Here is a 12,192-nt window from a genome sequence, read left to right as displayed (position 1 = left end):
CGAGAGGACAGAGCGCCATGGTCCTAGAGACCTAAGAGCCAGCTAGAAGGAGAAGCACGTAGCAGAGCTAGGAAGAGAGAGACTGAGCTGGCGGGAGCACCGGGAGCACCTGAGACTGTTGCAGGCAGTCAGGCCAGGGGGATCTCCCGCCTTCCCGCCCAGGAACCTTGGATCACCAGCACTGCCCTTGGTGCTCGCAAGACCACCAGCCCTCTCAGGATGGTGGGGTCAGGTGATACAGGTGTACGTTTACTTCAGGAGCTCAAAATAATTTCGTTAACATGTGTATGTGAAGATCGAGACTCCAGAAAGAATATTTAAGAAGAACGGACTCTAAGTTATTTTTATTTAAAGAGAGAGAGCGAGTGGGGGAGAGGGACAGAGGAAGAGACAGAAAGAATCTCAAGCAGTCTCCACCCCACGACTCTAGAATCATGACCTGAGCCAAAATCAAGAGTTGGACGCTCAACAGACTGAGCCACCCAGGCACCCCCCAAAAATCAAACTCTATAAATAAGTGTTTAAGGAAAACGTTAACTTGACAATAACCGTATAGGAGATAGACAGGACTTAAATAAAAGGTCCCCTGTGGCGTCCTGCAGGGGCACGAGTGCGGGAGGCCCATGAAGCAAAGTGCAGAGGACTGCCTTCCAGCAGAGCCCAGCCCACGGCAGACACAGCGCCCTGCTCCGAGAGAAAGAATCTCGAGTCCCGACACTGTTCCCTCTGTGGACGGGAACCTGTGATCTACGGGGCCCGCCCCTTCCGCTGGCCTCACACACCAGTACTTACGGGCTGGAATATCTTGAGCTTTTTCTTGCTGCTGGGGTTTGCAGCTTTCTCAATTCTGCCCTTTATTCCTTGGTCCTCACTGGACTTCTGCTCCACCGTCCCCATGCTGGTGCAGTCGGCACCGTCTGAGTCTGTGGGCCCGCACCCGGCCTCCTGCTGCTCTGTGCCCTCGGGCTCTGCGTCGTCCCGCACCTGCAGGATGGTGCAGTGCGGGCAGATGTAATCCTCGCCGTTGCGCTCCAGGAGCCTTCCCCGAGCCTCGGAAATGCCCACACAGTCGCCGTGAAACCACTCTTCACATCGGTCACAGCAGATCATAAACCTAAAATTATACAATAATGGTATCAGGACTGGAAAACACGACAAACGCTCGATTTTTGGTACGTTAAAAAATGAATTGGCTTTAAAACCCTATTATGAAAAAAAGCAAAATACAGGAAAGAGGGAAGAAAATAATGACTATTCAATACCCTTCTCTTGAATTTACCATCATTCAAATTCGGGTCTTTTTGTTTCGGGGGGGGGGGGGGGGGGGCAGCATTCTGGGAGTGAGCTGCCCGGCTCCTGGCATTCCAGCCTACAGACCACGCTCGTCTCCCGCCCCCCACCCAGCCATAGCCTGCCCCTGTGCCCCCTTCCAGAATGGTGTAGAGCAGCGCTGTGCAAGGGGCCTCTAGGAGGATGGGGCATCCCAGTCTGTGCTGCCTCACGAGCAGAACAGGGGGCGGCCCCGGGCCTACCTGTTGTTGTGCGGCTGACGACATATGCAGTACAGAGCGTTGGGCTCGTAGGCCTCACACTCGGGCCGCTGCCGGCCCGTGTCCCTGGGGTCTCTGCCTTCCATCCCCTGAGCCGCCTTCCCTTCCGGCTCCTGCTCTCCGCCGTCTTTCTCGGCCTCCGACACGGCGCCCTGCTCGGCCTCGGGCTCCTGCTCGCCGGGCAGCGAGCTCTCTGTGGCACCGGCCGCCTCCGTGCCGGCGGTCTGCGTGGGACCCTGCTCTCGGCGCTTCCTCCGCAGGCGGCTCTGGAGGCTCCTGGGGGATCTGTCGGCCGCCGCCTGCTCCCGCTGTCTCCGCAGGCGGTTCTGCAGTTCCTTCAAAGTCAGCCCGTCGCTGTCGCTGTCAGAGGTGTCGTCCTCGCCCTCACCCCCTTTGGCCTTTGTGGGGGCGGCCGGCTGCTCCTTGTCCCCCGCGGAGCCTGCCGTGGGCCCGCCCTTCCCCTCCGACGTGCTCTCCACGCTCCCTTCTGATGCCGTCTCCACGTCCGTGACGGGACAAGACACTGGCTCGCAGGAGTCCTCCAGGGAGACGGGCGCATTCTTCCTTCCTCGCCGTCGGACCGTCGTGAGAAACTCTTCCACGCGCTCGGTCCGCTTTGGCTGCCTCCCGCTGCGCCGCAAGGAAAGGCCCTGCTGGGGCTGCTGCTCCAGAGCGTCCGCCTCGGCGTCCCCGGCACCCTCTCGCTTGGCGATGGTGGTTCTTCGAAAGCCCCACGTTTTCCTGAATTCTTTGCTGGTGGGTTTGATGGCCTTGGGTGCTTCCTCATTGCTCGGGCCACCTTTTTCATCCATACCTAACGGGAAACGACCAAACCACAAGCGACGTTAACGAGGCGACATTTCTGGGCCAATGACCAACGATCCCGGAGCTGAAAGTGCACGTGGCCTTTAATCCACACAACGGAGGGGGCGTGGGGGCAACAACAGCTTTCTACCTACACGGAGTGAAGGTGTCCGTTAAAACCAGTTACCTTTTTAGAAAAAATTTTTATTTTATTTATTTTATTTTTTTTTTCAACGTTTTTATTTATTTTTGGGACAGAGAGAGACAGAGCATGAACGGGGGAGGCGCAGAGAGAGAGGGAGACACAGAATCGGAAACAGGCTCCAGGCTCCAAGCCATCAGCCCAGAGCCTGACGCGGGGCTCGAACTCACGGACCGTGAGATTGTGACCTGGCTGAAGTCGGACGCTCAACCGACTGCGCCACCCAGGCGCCCCAAGTTTAGTTATTTTTTAAAGTTTATTTTTGAGAAAGAGGGAGAGAGAGAGTGCACGCAGGGGATGGGCACAGAGAGAGGAGAAAGAGAACCCAAGCAGGCTTTGTCTTCCCTGTCAGCACAGAGCCCGATGCCGGGCGTGAACCCACAAACTGAAATTGTGACCTGAGCTGAAATCAGGAGTCAGACGTTCAATTGACTGAGCCACCCAGGTGCCCCTAAATTTATTTGACTGAGAGAGCGTGCATGAGTGCATGTGAGCAGGGGAAGGGCAGAGGCTGGGAGGGAAGGGGGGAGGGGGAGAGAGGGAGGGAGGGGGAGAGAAGGAGAGAGAGAGGGAGGGAGGAGGAGAGGGAGGGAGGGAGGGAAAGAGGGAAGGAGGGAGGGAGGGAGGGAGAGGAGAGAGGGAGAGGAAGAGGGAGAAAATGAATCCTAAGCAGGCTCCACTGTCAGCACAGAGCCCAACGTGGGGCTCAATCCCATGAACGATGAAATCATGACCCGCGCTGAGATCAAGAGTCGGTCACTTAACAGACTGTGCCACCAGGCGCTACAAAATGAGTCATCTTGACCAAAGATTCCTAACAGGCAGTAACAGGAGATTTGAGGGGACTCATTAGAGAAGATTTAACAGCCACACGTTCAATGTTTAGTGGAGAAACGCAGCCAGCAAATCCAGCTGGTCCCCTTGCCCCTCAGCTGCCCAGCACAGGGCTCCGCAGGACAGGCGGTGGGGGCAGCACACGGGGCATGAACAGAGGAGGGCCGGCTTTCGGGGGACCCCCCACCACCCACCCCAGCACAGCTACAGAACGACGTGTCGGCTCGAGGACCAGCTGCTTCCACCCTGGGTTTCAGAGCCCTGAGCTGCTATGTAAGATGTCCGGCTGCCCCGCTAGAGGGAAGGGCATGGAGCAGGTGTGGTGCTCGTGCCCGCACCCCAACCCTGAGGTGAGCTGAGCGCCACCCTGCCCTGCGGATACCTCATGGAGGTGAGGGTCACACAGGTAAGAAGTAACAGATAATTTGGACACTTGAGAAAATAAAGCCCAAGGCAACAGCTTTACGCGTATTTATTCTCTGCTCTTAACTTCCTAGCAGATTACTAAAAGGTCATGCTCGTGAAAGTTCTACTCTTGCTTCAAATGATAAAATCTGGGGGAAAAAACCAGTATATACCTTGAGATTTTTTTCCAAGCTTCCCAGACTTCAATCACATTTAAATGCTACTGGAGACTCAGATCCTATGCCATGTTCCAGTGTAGGGGAAGGACTGCTATGGAATGAAAACCTTCAAGATACAAAATACACAAAATTCAAAACCACACGTGACCTGATTCTTCACTCCCAAGGTGCTGTCCCTTCCCGCTTTTCTGTCCAGAACTTGGCCAGCACACTCTAGCCAGTCGGAAGCTTGTGGGAGTGACTGTGACATCAGCACGCGTCCCCTCAAGGACCACAGTACTTTTCTGGTCACCCGAGATTTTGTGCAGGAAAAGCTCTCCTCAACAAAACGCAACTCTCACACAACGTCAAGTCTATGCTCCGATAAAACGCTAGTGTAAACATAAAGGAGGGCCGGCATCCGGTTCTCAGCACGTGGCTGAATGTTTCTCTGAACACCTTAGGGCTAAAGTTTACTATTTCGAACAAGCAAATAGGAACGTTACATGCTACCAGTTCCTTCACATAAGATGCCATCCGACTTGAAACCTATTAAGTGAAAAGGAGCTGCTGACATTTAACGCTATTTATACTTTACCTGCCGGAACACTGAAAGCTTGGACGCTTTTTCTGGAGGTCCAAACACCTGGCAGATGGAATCGCCTGGTCCAAGTAAGCCACTAGGCCTCAAACACTGCTGTTGTCAGTCAAGGTTCACAAGTAACAATGAAGATTATCTCGAGACTATTCGCATGGAGTAAGCTCCTAAAAGAAAATAAAAAAAAATAATTCATAGGTGTAGGTAACTGGAACTAAAACCACGTTAAAAAAAAAAAAAAAAAAAAACACATCAACTTTCCAAGTAATCTGATTTGCCTGTATGTTACCACGTGACCCACAAAGCCATCCAGGGAGTCAAAAAAAGAAAAAGAAGAAAAGAAAAAACACAATCCTGTTCCTCAAGGACTTTTAACGAAGGGAAGACACGGTGACCACGCTCTGGATGGTGACCAGGCCAGCCCTGGAGCAGGAGCCGGTCCTGGCTGGAGCAGCGGGGAGGCTGGGAGGGAGCTGCAGGGAGAGTGCAGAGAGGTTGCAAAATCGGCTGCTTTCCAATCACGACCTCACTTCTGAGACGGACCCAGCTCCATAAAACCACACAGAGAGAGAACCAGGGAACGTGAAAAGGCTGCACCAAACCGCATACGAACACAAGTACTTAAAAAATCTTCATGCTGTAGCCATGCCATCCTTTTAAAGGCCCAAGAAAAACTCTGAAGACCGTTATTTACAGTTACTTCCCGTGGTCCACGTGCGCGTGGCACAGCGCACCCAGCCCTCCCCCGTATTCTCCCGCACCCAGTTAGACGCACACTGAACAGGCCCCTGTTCCCGGGCCAATCCTAGCTGATCTTTTCACACACTTCACACTCCACCCTGAGGGCGCCCCCTGCCAGCTGAACCCTCACCTCCAGCAGCCCTCCGGTAAACTGCGGTTTCCTTAGTGACCCCAGAACAAAGACCAACATTCTGACGCTCCTCCTTTTAAAGAGACAGTGACCTCTCCACTCCGAGGAGGAGCGGAATCCAACCTCCTGGCCACCTAATCTCTCAAATGTGGTAAGTGCATCTCAAATTGAGGCTTCAACACTTCAGACGCTTTGCTTCTCAGAAGAAACTATTATCTTGACTTTATATTTATCTTTGCAATATTACTTTTGTGATAATTTTCTCAGCCCAGAAATTCTACTATAAAATCGCACCCGGTGAAAAGCGGAGAAACCGTGTTGAACTTGGACGTGGGGTGTAACGGAGAGAGTCCACTGCCCAGGAACCCGCAGCCCCGCCGGCTGCCATGGCTGTCCCCACCAAGGGGGGTGGTGGGGGGGGAAGGCGGGCGCCCCTGCCACCCGGAGGCCGAGATGGTGGGAAGTCACCGTTCTCCATCTCAGCGTGGTGCCCTCCTTGGCTGCCTGGCGTAAGTCCTCCCCGCTCAAGGCTTCCCGGCGGCTCTCAGAGCCCCTTCATGCTCTTCAAAGCTGAGGGCCCCAAAGAGATTCTGTTTCCAACAGGCAAATGGAGAAAGTTTCCGGTTACTGCCACTGGCAGCTCCCGCCCTGCACAGCCCGGGGGCGGACCCCGCAAGAGGGCAGAGCGCAGGCACCTGCTGGGGTGGGGGAAGTGCACCTGTCTGCACGGACCTGCTTCCCTACAACACAGAAGCCAGGGTGGCGTTGAGGCCAGTCCCCGGCTCCTCAAACGGCTTTACTTACCGGGGAACACCGGGCTCGTGCCAGCAGACAGAGGCTTTTCAAGACTGTCATTTGCACTTGAAACCTCAAATTTTATCACCAGTGGCGAATAGTGGCAGTTGCTTTCCCCGAGACTCCCATCTTTCACCTGAGAAAATGCCCCCTGAATGCGGAGCCGGTCGGTTCTCTCAGGGGCCAGGGCCCTTCTGGAGGCTGCCGGGGGCCCTCTGGGGGACTCGCCATTTCACCGCAGGGGACGTTCGAAGGCTGGGACACCGCAGTGGTGAGGTCCCATCAGGTCCCCAGGCCTCGCCGCCGGCCCCGGGGACGCGGGCACCACGCCGGGAGGAGCCCTGCACGCCCTGCATGTGTGCAAAGCAACAGTCTTGCACTTGGGTGTCAGAAGGGCCCAGGCATTTCCTCCCACAAAACTGCTCTAAACCCGTTAAATTCTCCCTTCAGAATCTCCAACAACTTTTCAAAATGTTAGGCTGACAGTTGTGACTTTTTTTTTTAGTATTTCTTTTTGAGAGACAGAGAGAGAGAAAGAGGGCGAGCGAGCGCATGAGCAGGCGAGGGGCAGAGAAAGAGAATCCCAAGTAGGCTCTGAGCTGTCAGCACAGACCCTGACGCCCGGCTCGAACTCAAGAACTGTGAGATCATGATCTGAGCCGCAGCTGGATGCTTAACTGACTGAGCCACCCAGGCGCCCCTAAAAATTTTCTTAAATTATTTTTTAAAATGCTTTTTTTTGAGACAAGGTGCACACGCGAGAGCAGGGGAATGGGGGAGGAGGAGGGGCAGAGAGAAAGGGAGACCGAGGATCCGAAGCGTGCTCTGCGAGAACTGAACTGTGAGATCACGGTCTGAGCTGCAGTTGGACGTTAACAGACTGGGCCACCCAGGTGGCCCTTTTTTAAAAAACACAACACAACAAACATCCACCCCAAACAGCCGTGGGTGTCAGTGCTGCAGGACATTCAACCTGGTAAACGCGAGGGCTCCGCGTCTAGGACGCGCGCTCACGGAAGGGACCAGGATGCGCCTGTGGACAGACGGGTCTCCGGATCTACCAACCTACGAGACTGCCTTCCCGAAGACGCTATGCCGAGAACCACAGTGCAGTTCCTGTCTTCACAGCATGACGACTGTGAGGAAACAGCCAGCGCTGCGTCTCAAAAAGATCACACGAAGCGTGTGCCTGCCACGCCGCCACCCACCTGGTGGCAAACCTCCAACCCTTGAAACAATATTCAAAACAAGTGATGTCAATTTTGAAAAAAACCTGCCAGCCAGAAATTACAGCCAATGTTGCAACACAGCCTCACTGTTTTGACTCATTAACCGAAAATTTAAAATTCTGCCAGGCCGGGCTCAAGCTCACGTTCATGCTTTGTATGAAGGGGCTTCCCTCCTCACAACCACCCCTTTGTGGCTCACGATAAAGGGCTGAGAAGGTGCTAGGTTCCTCCAACTACTAAAAAGGAAAGAGATCCCAACTAAAGACTCTTTCCTGACACAACGGCCCCCGGCGAGCACACAGGTCTGAGCACCGTCCTGGCCGCCAGCAGCGGGCTCTGCCAGCGCTCCCTCCGCTCGCCAACCCTGGGGTCTGCGGCAGCAAACGCCACTCCTGCCTTCTGACCCCGGCCCACAAAGGAAACTAAGCAATCCAATTTTTGTTTATCTGAACATCTACACAGAACCTGACTCGACGGCGTTAACTGCTTTTAAGTCTTTTACAGCCTATTCGAAGTTCTGCTGCTACCAAAACCCGTGGTCGTTATTAAAACTATCTTGATGGGGGGGGGGGGGGGTGCCTGGGTGGCTCAGTTGGTGGAGCAGCTCAGGTCATGGTCTCGTGGTTCATAAGTTCGAGCCCGGCATCTGGCTCTCTGCTGTCAGTGTGGAGCCCGTTTTGGATCCTCTGTCTCCACCCCCCCCCTCCCCCCCACACACATCTCCCCTGCTCATGCTCTCTTTCTCAAAGACAAACATTAAAAAATATTAAAAAAAAAAAAAAAATTATCCTGATGAAACGAAGGTGTCAGCAACACAGCCCGGATGTGTATATAAAGAGACATCTAGAAATGACCCTGCTTAAAATTTCTTAGTGCTGCTTTTACACATGTGTGGAGACAAAAAGCAAAAGCCGCTGCTTGAAAGCACCTTGGGGACTGAGGCCCGGCCAGGCTCTGCCATCCAGCCGGGCTTCCAGGTCATTGTGGGCATGCCACGGGCACAGGTTTCCCTCTACCCAGTTTCTGTTGTGGAACACAGGCTTGTGACCTTGGTGGACAACTCCACATGGGTGTCAGCAGCCAGAGCAGCCACGTTACATCTGCCAAGGTTAAGGAGAAGGAGACGAGGCTTTCACTCTTCTCTGCCTAATGCCACGGGCCACTACCTTCAATGGGCTTCGGCCGTGGTCTGCGTTGTACACACCCCTGAAAATTCATTTTGAAACCCAGTGCTAACTAAGGTGATGGCACTCCTAGCAGATGGGAGGTGCTTAGGTCATAAGGTCAGAACCCTCATGAATAGGATCAGTGCCCTTAAAAAGAGCCCCCTCCCCCCCCCCCTGCTCTCTTGCCCCCTGCAGCCCTGAAGACCCCTTACCAGCACCTGACCATGCCAGCTAACACCCTGATCTTGGACCTCCAGATCTGTGAGAAGCAAAGGTGTTTTGTATAAGCCCCCTGGTCTACGGTCTTTTGTTAAAGCAGCCCAAGCAGACTGAGCCAGCCCCCCCTCTGGTCTCTCTGAACAAAAACATGCTTTCAAACACTGCAAGGGACCGTTGGAATCGTACATCCTGGGGGACTGGTGCTCTTAACACAAGGCCACCGCCTGGCTCTTAGTGACCCTCTGAACAATACAGGTTCTTGCACTCATTAGAAAATCTGTCATGGGGGCGCCTGGGTGGCTCAGCCAGTTAAGCGTCCAACTTCAGCTCAGGTCACGATCTCACGGTTCATGAGTTCCAGCCCTGTGTCGGGCTTGCTGCTGTCGGCACAGAGCCTGCCTCAGATCCTTTGTCCCCACCTCTCTCTGTCCCTCACCTGCTCGCGCTCTCTCTCTCAAAAACAAACATTAAAAAAATAAAAGTAAAAAGTGTCATACGGGACAAGCTTGGCTGCTGCTAAATCCCCAACAACGACACTGGGACGGGTTCCCAGACAGGAGAGTCCCCTCTCCTTCCTTCCCCAACAGAGAGGGAGAGATGTGCGTGTGTGTGCACAGAGAGGACAGGCACCGTAAGTCACTTCCCTGGGCGGTATGATGTTCAAGTGCCAGCCACCCCTGCTAGGCGCTTTGGGAGCTGTGTCCCCTGAAGAGTCCCTAGGTCTTGTAGCTATTAGTTAAGAACCCTGACCCTCCAGGGAGGACCCCGACCCTACTGGTCACCCTATTGATTTTATATCCACAGTGGTCTGTCTAGGCCCCATCTGCACCTGTGGCTGGCTGGCACTCCCTTCCAGCACCAGTGAGTGGGGGCACCGCTGCAGGACCCCACGGCATTGTCGTTTCCTGGGGTCATGCATGCCGCAGGAGACCTGCGTCATTCCACAGCCAACATAGGCCACCCTCACCCCCATTTTCGCTGCAGCAGGAATTAAGGATCTAGTGAAAGGCAGTGTGTATCGAAAGGCCGTCCTACGGTCAATGTGAAGTGCCACTTCCACGCAGACGCGGCAGTCAGGCCACGTGACCTAAGGCCCAAAGAAGTCTCAGAGCCCCTCCCACCCAGCAGGCACCCAGGCCACGCTCTGGGCCGCTCACTTCATTTCAGGTGGTCTACTTGGGAGAGAGATGTGCGCTGGGAGGACAAACCAGCTTTATCCCAAGTTCTTCCCGAAAAGCAAAGACACGGCTGAGCCAATAAAAATTCAAAGACGTCGTCTAACTTCCTAAAAGTAACCCATTTTCCCAGATGTGAGCATTTAAAGACAACTATTTTGTAAAATTCTTATTTCCTAACAACAAAGCATCTCTAATCATTATTTAAAGCAGAAGTTCTCAAGAAATGTGGTCCTCAGGCCCTTCAGGGGGTCCCCGAGGTCAACTCATCTCCGCAACCACAAAGGCTATCACATGCCTCTCCCGCTGGCCACTCGGGAGCGGGTGGTAAAGCTTTCTGGAAGCGAAAGGACAGCGATGTACTGGAGTCTGCATGCAGAAGCAGACGTAAGGATCCGGCTGTTGTCAGTTAAGCCAGAAGTTAAAAAAGTAAACGACCTCTGTCATTGCTTCTTAGAAAATAGTTTTCATATGACGTTATTCACGTTGACACGCGTGAGGCTTTATGTTCAAAAATGAATGAACTTAGATGTCTTTTAAACGCCAAGTACAGTACATACCAACAGACACACGTAAATCAAGGCTCTGTGATGCCCCCAGTAAATTTAGGCGTATGAATGTGTCCTGAGCTGAGGTGTAGAGAGCAGGCTTCAAGGTCACTTGACGGGACTGCTCCTGAGGGCCAGAAGCAGTCGGTGCCCTGTCCTTGCGGTGCCCGGTCCGCAAGGCTAGGCGGGCAGCAGCGGCGCTCAGTATCTGCCTCTTCTACACCTTCCGTCCCACTCGCCAGTGGTCGCTAGGAAGGCGCTTCTTTCCAGGTATGAGATGGTTGACTCACGCAGAGGCTGCCACCCGACCTCAAAGAGAGTAGACTTTGGAGAAGACACGAAGGACTCCCCTCCCGAGCACCTGCCTGGTGAGTGGTGCTGTCGGGATCGCAGGCCACAAACTGGCCAAGAGGCGACGGCTAACGGTGGAGACCTAAGGTCAAGAAGCCACCACGTTTCAGCTGGAGTCTTCTTTTCTCTCTCTGAGATGAGCCAAAGCCAACGTCCAGTTTTGTACTGGGGGCAAGTGGGAGAGATCCCGGCTTAAACAAAGAAATTACAGGACCACAGGATCTTCCCTGTCAATTTTTAAAGCTTCACGTAGCGCCAAGCCTGACAGTTAAGCCGGTACACAACGCACGCAACTTCAGACTGTTGCTGCTGTATGTGTGAGTAGTGCGGGAACGGGATGTCTTACAACTAAAAAACATGCTGTGAAGAGGCAGACTGTGTAATCACAGTCTAACATCCACACCTAGTGTCCACCCAGCCCCGCTGTCTCCATGGGGCGCTAGGGCATCTTGTGTGTGTGTGTGTGGGGGGGGGGGCCCTCCTTATGCAGGCTCAGCATTCCCAGTCCTGACCGAGGCAGTCGGCACTCCCCTCCTCCACGTAGAAGTGGGGTAGTTCTTCTCCCAAGCAGGCTGGGCTCGGCAGCGCATTACATTACAAGAACGCGGGCTTCAGCCCCAGGGGCAAACCTAACAGGTACCGACAACGTGCTGAGAATGTGCACTTCCCTTTGGGCTGTGCTTGCCCGTCTGGGAACTGTGGACGACCGTGACCTCCCAATTTCCTAAAAGGATCCGTGAAACTACACCGTGTAAGTGACAGCGCCCGCACACAGGAAGCAAGCAGCAAGCGGTAGGGGCCATCTATTAAAACGATGATGTCCGTATTGGTGAGCGTTTGCGAAAGCAGGCCCCTAGGACAATCTACTTGACAAATATTCACCAAGATGCCCTCCTGTACTCCGCACCGGGACAGAGCAGGCAACATTCCTGCTCCCATGGTCCAGGGGGACATGCCTCACTTCGACCCAGCTGAGACAGCTGGGAAAGGGCAGGTGCGTGTATAAGGGCCCTCCCAGCCACACTTTTTTTTTTTTTTTTTTTTTAAACAAAGGGACACAAATCCATCTCCACCATCAGGACACTGATTTTGGGAGGGGGAAAAAAATCAAGAAATGTCCACATAATGGAATTCTTTAAGACTGCAATTAAAGGACAACAAGCCACATGGCCACTGCCATGGAGAGTGGGTCCCACACGAGTGAAGAGCACGGTGGCCACGTCCCATAAACACATCCTGCCACACCCACCCATGTCCAGAAACTGGGCAACAGCTGTAATGCAGGTT

The 12,192-nt window shown here is 53.8% G+C and overlaps 1 protein-coding gene across 7 annotated transcripts in view; it reads right to left on the bottom strand.

The window, feature by feature from the left end:
- DIDO1 (death inducer-obliterator 1) overlaps positions 1–12,192 on the bottom strand; it is a 51,084-nt gene that overhangs the window by 29,001 nt on the left and 9,891 nt on the right. For 3 of the 7 annotated variants that reach the window (XM_045444002.1, XM_045444003.1, XM_045444001.1), the window contains exons 2-5: positions 4,552–4,718; positions 3,969–4,080; positions 1,533–2,364; positions 793–1,114 (exon numbers count right to left, since the gene is read on the bottom strand). In XM_045444002.1, the coding sequence (XP_045299958.1) occupies positions 793–1,114; positions 1,533–2,362 (1,152 nt within the window). In that variant the 5' untranslated portion in view covers positions 2,363–2,364; positions 3,969–4,080; positions 4,552–4,718. Of the gene's footprint in view, positions 1–792; positions 1,115–1,532; positions 2,365–3,968; positions 4,719–5,326; positions 6,720–12,192 lie in introns of those variants that run through there. The other 4 variants (XM_045444004.1, XM_045444005.1, XM_045444006.1 and 1 more) reach the window with 3 other exon arrangements.

The sequence above is a fragment of the Leopardus geoffroyi genome, chromosome A3, assembly GCF_018350155.1.
Source record: "Leopardus geoffroyi isolate Oge1 chromosome A3, O.geoffroyi_Oge1_pat1.0, whole genome shotgun sequence".
NCBI lineage: Eukaryota > Metazoa > Chordata > Mammalia > Carnivora > Felidae > Leopardus > Leopardus geoffroyi.
This window is presented reverse-complemented; position numbering and strand designations above follow the sequence as displayed.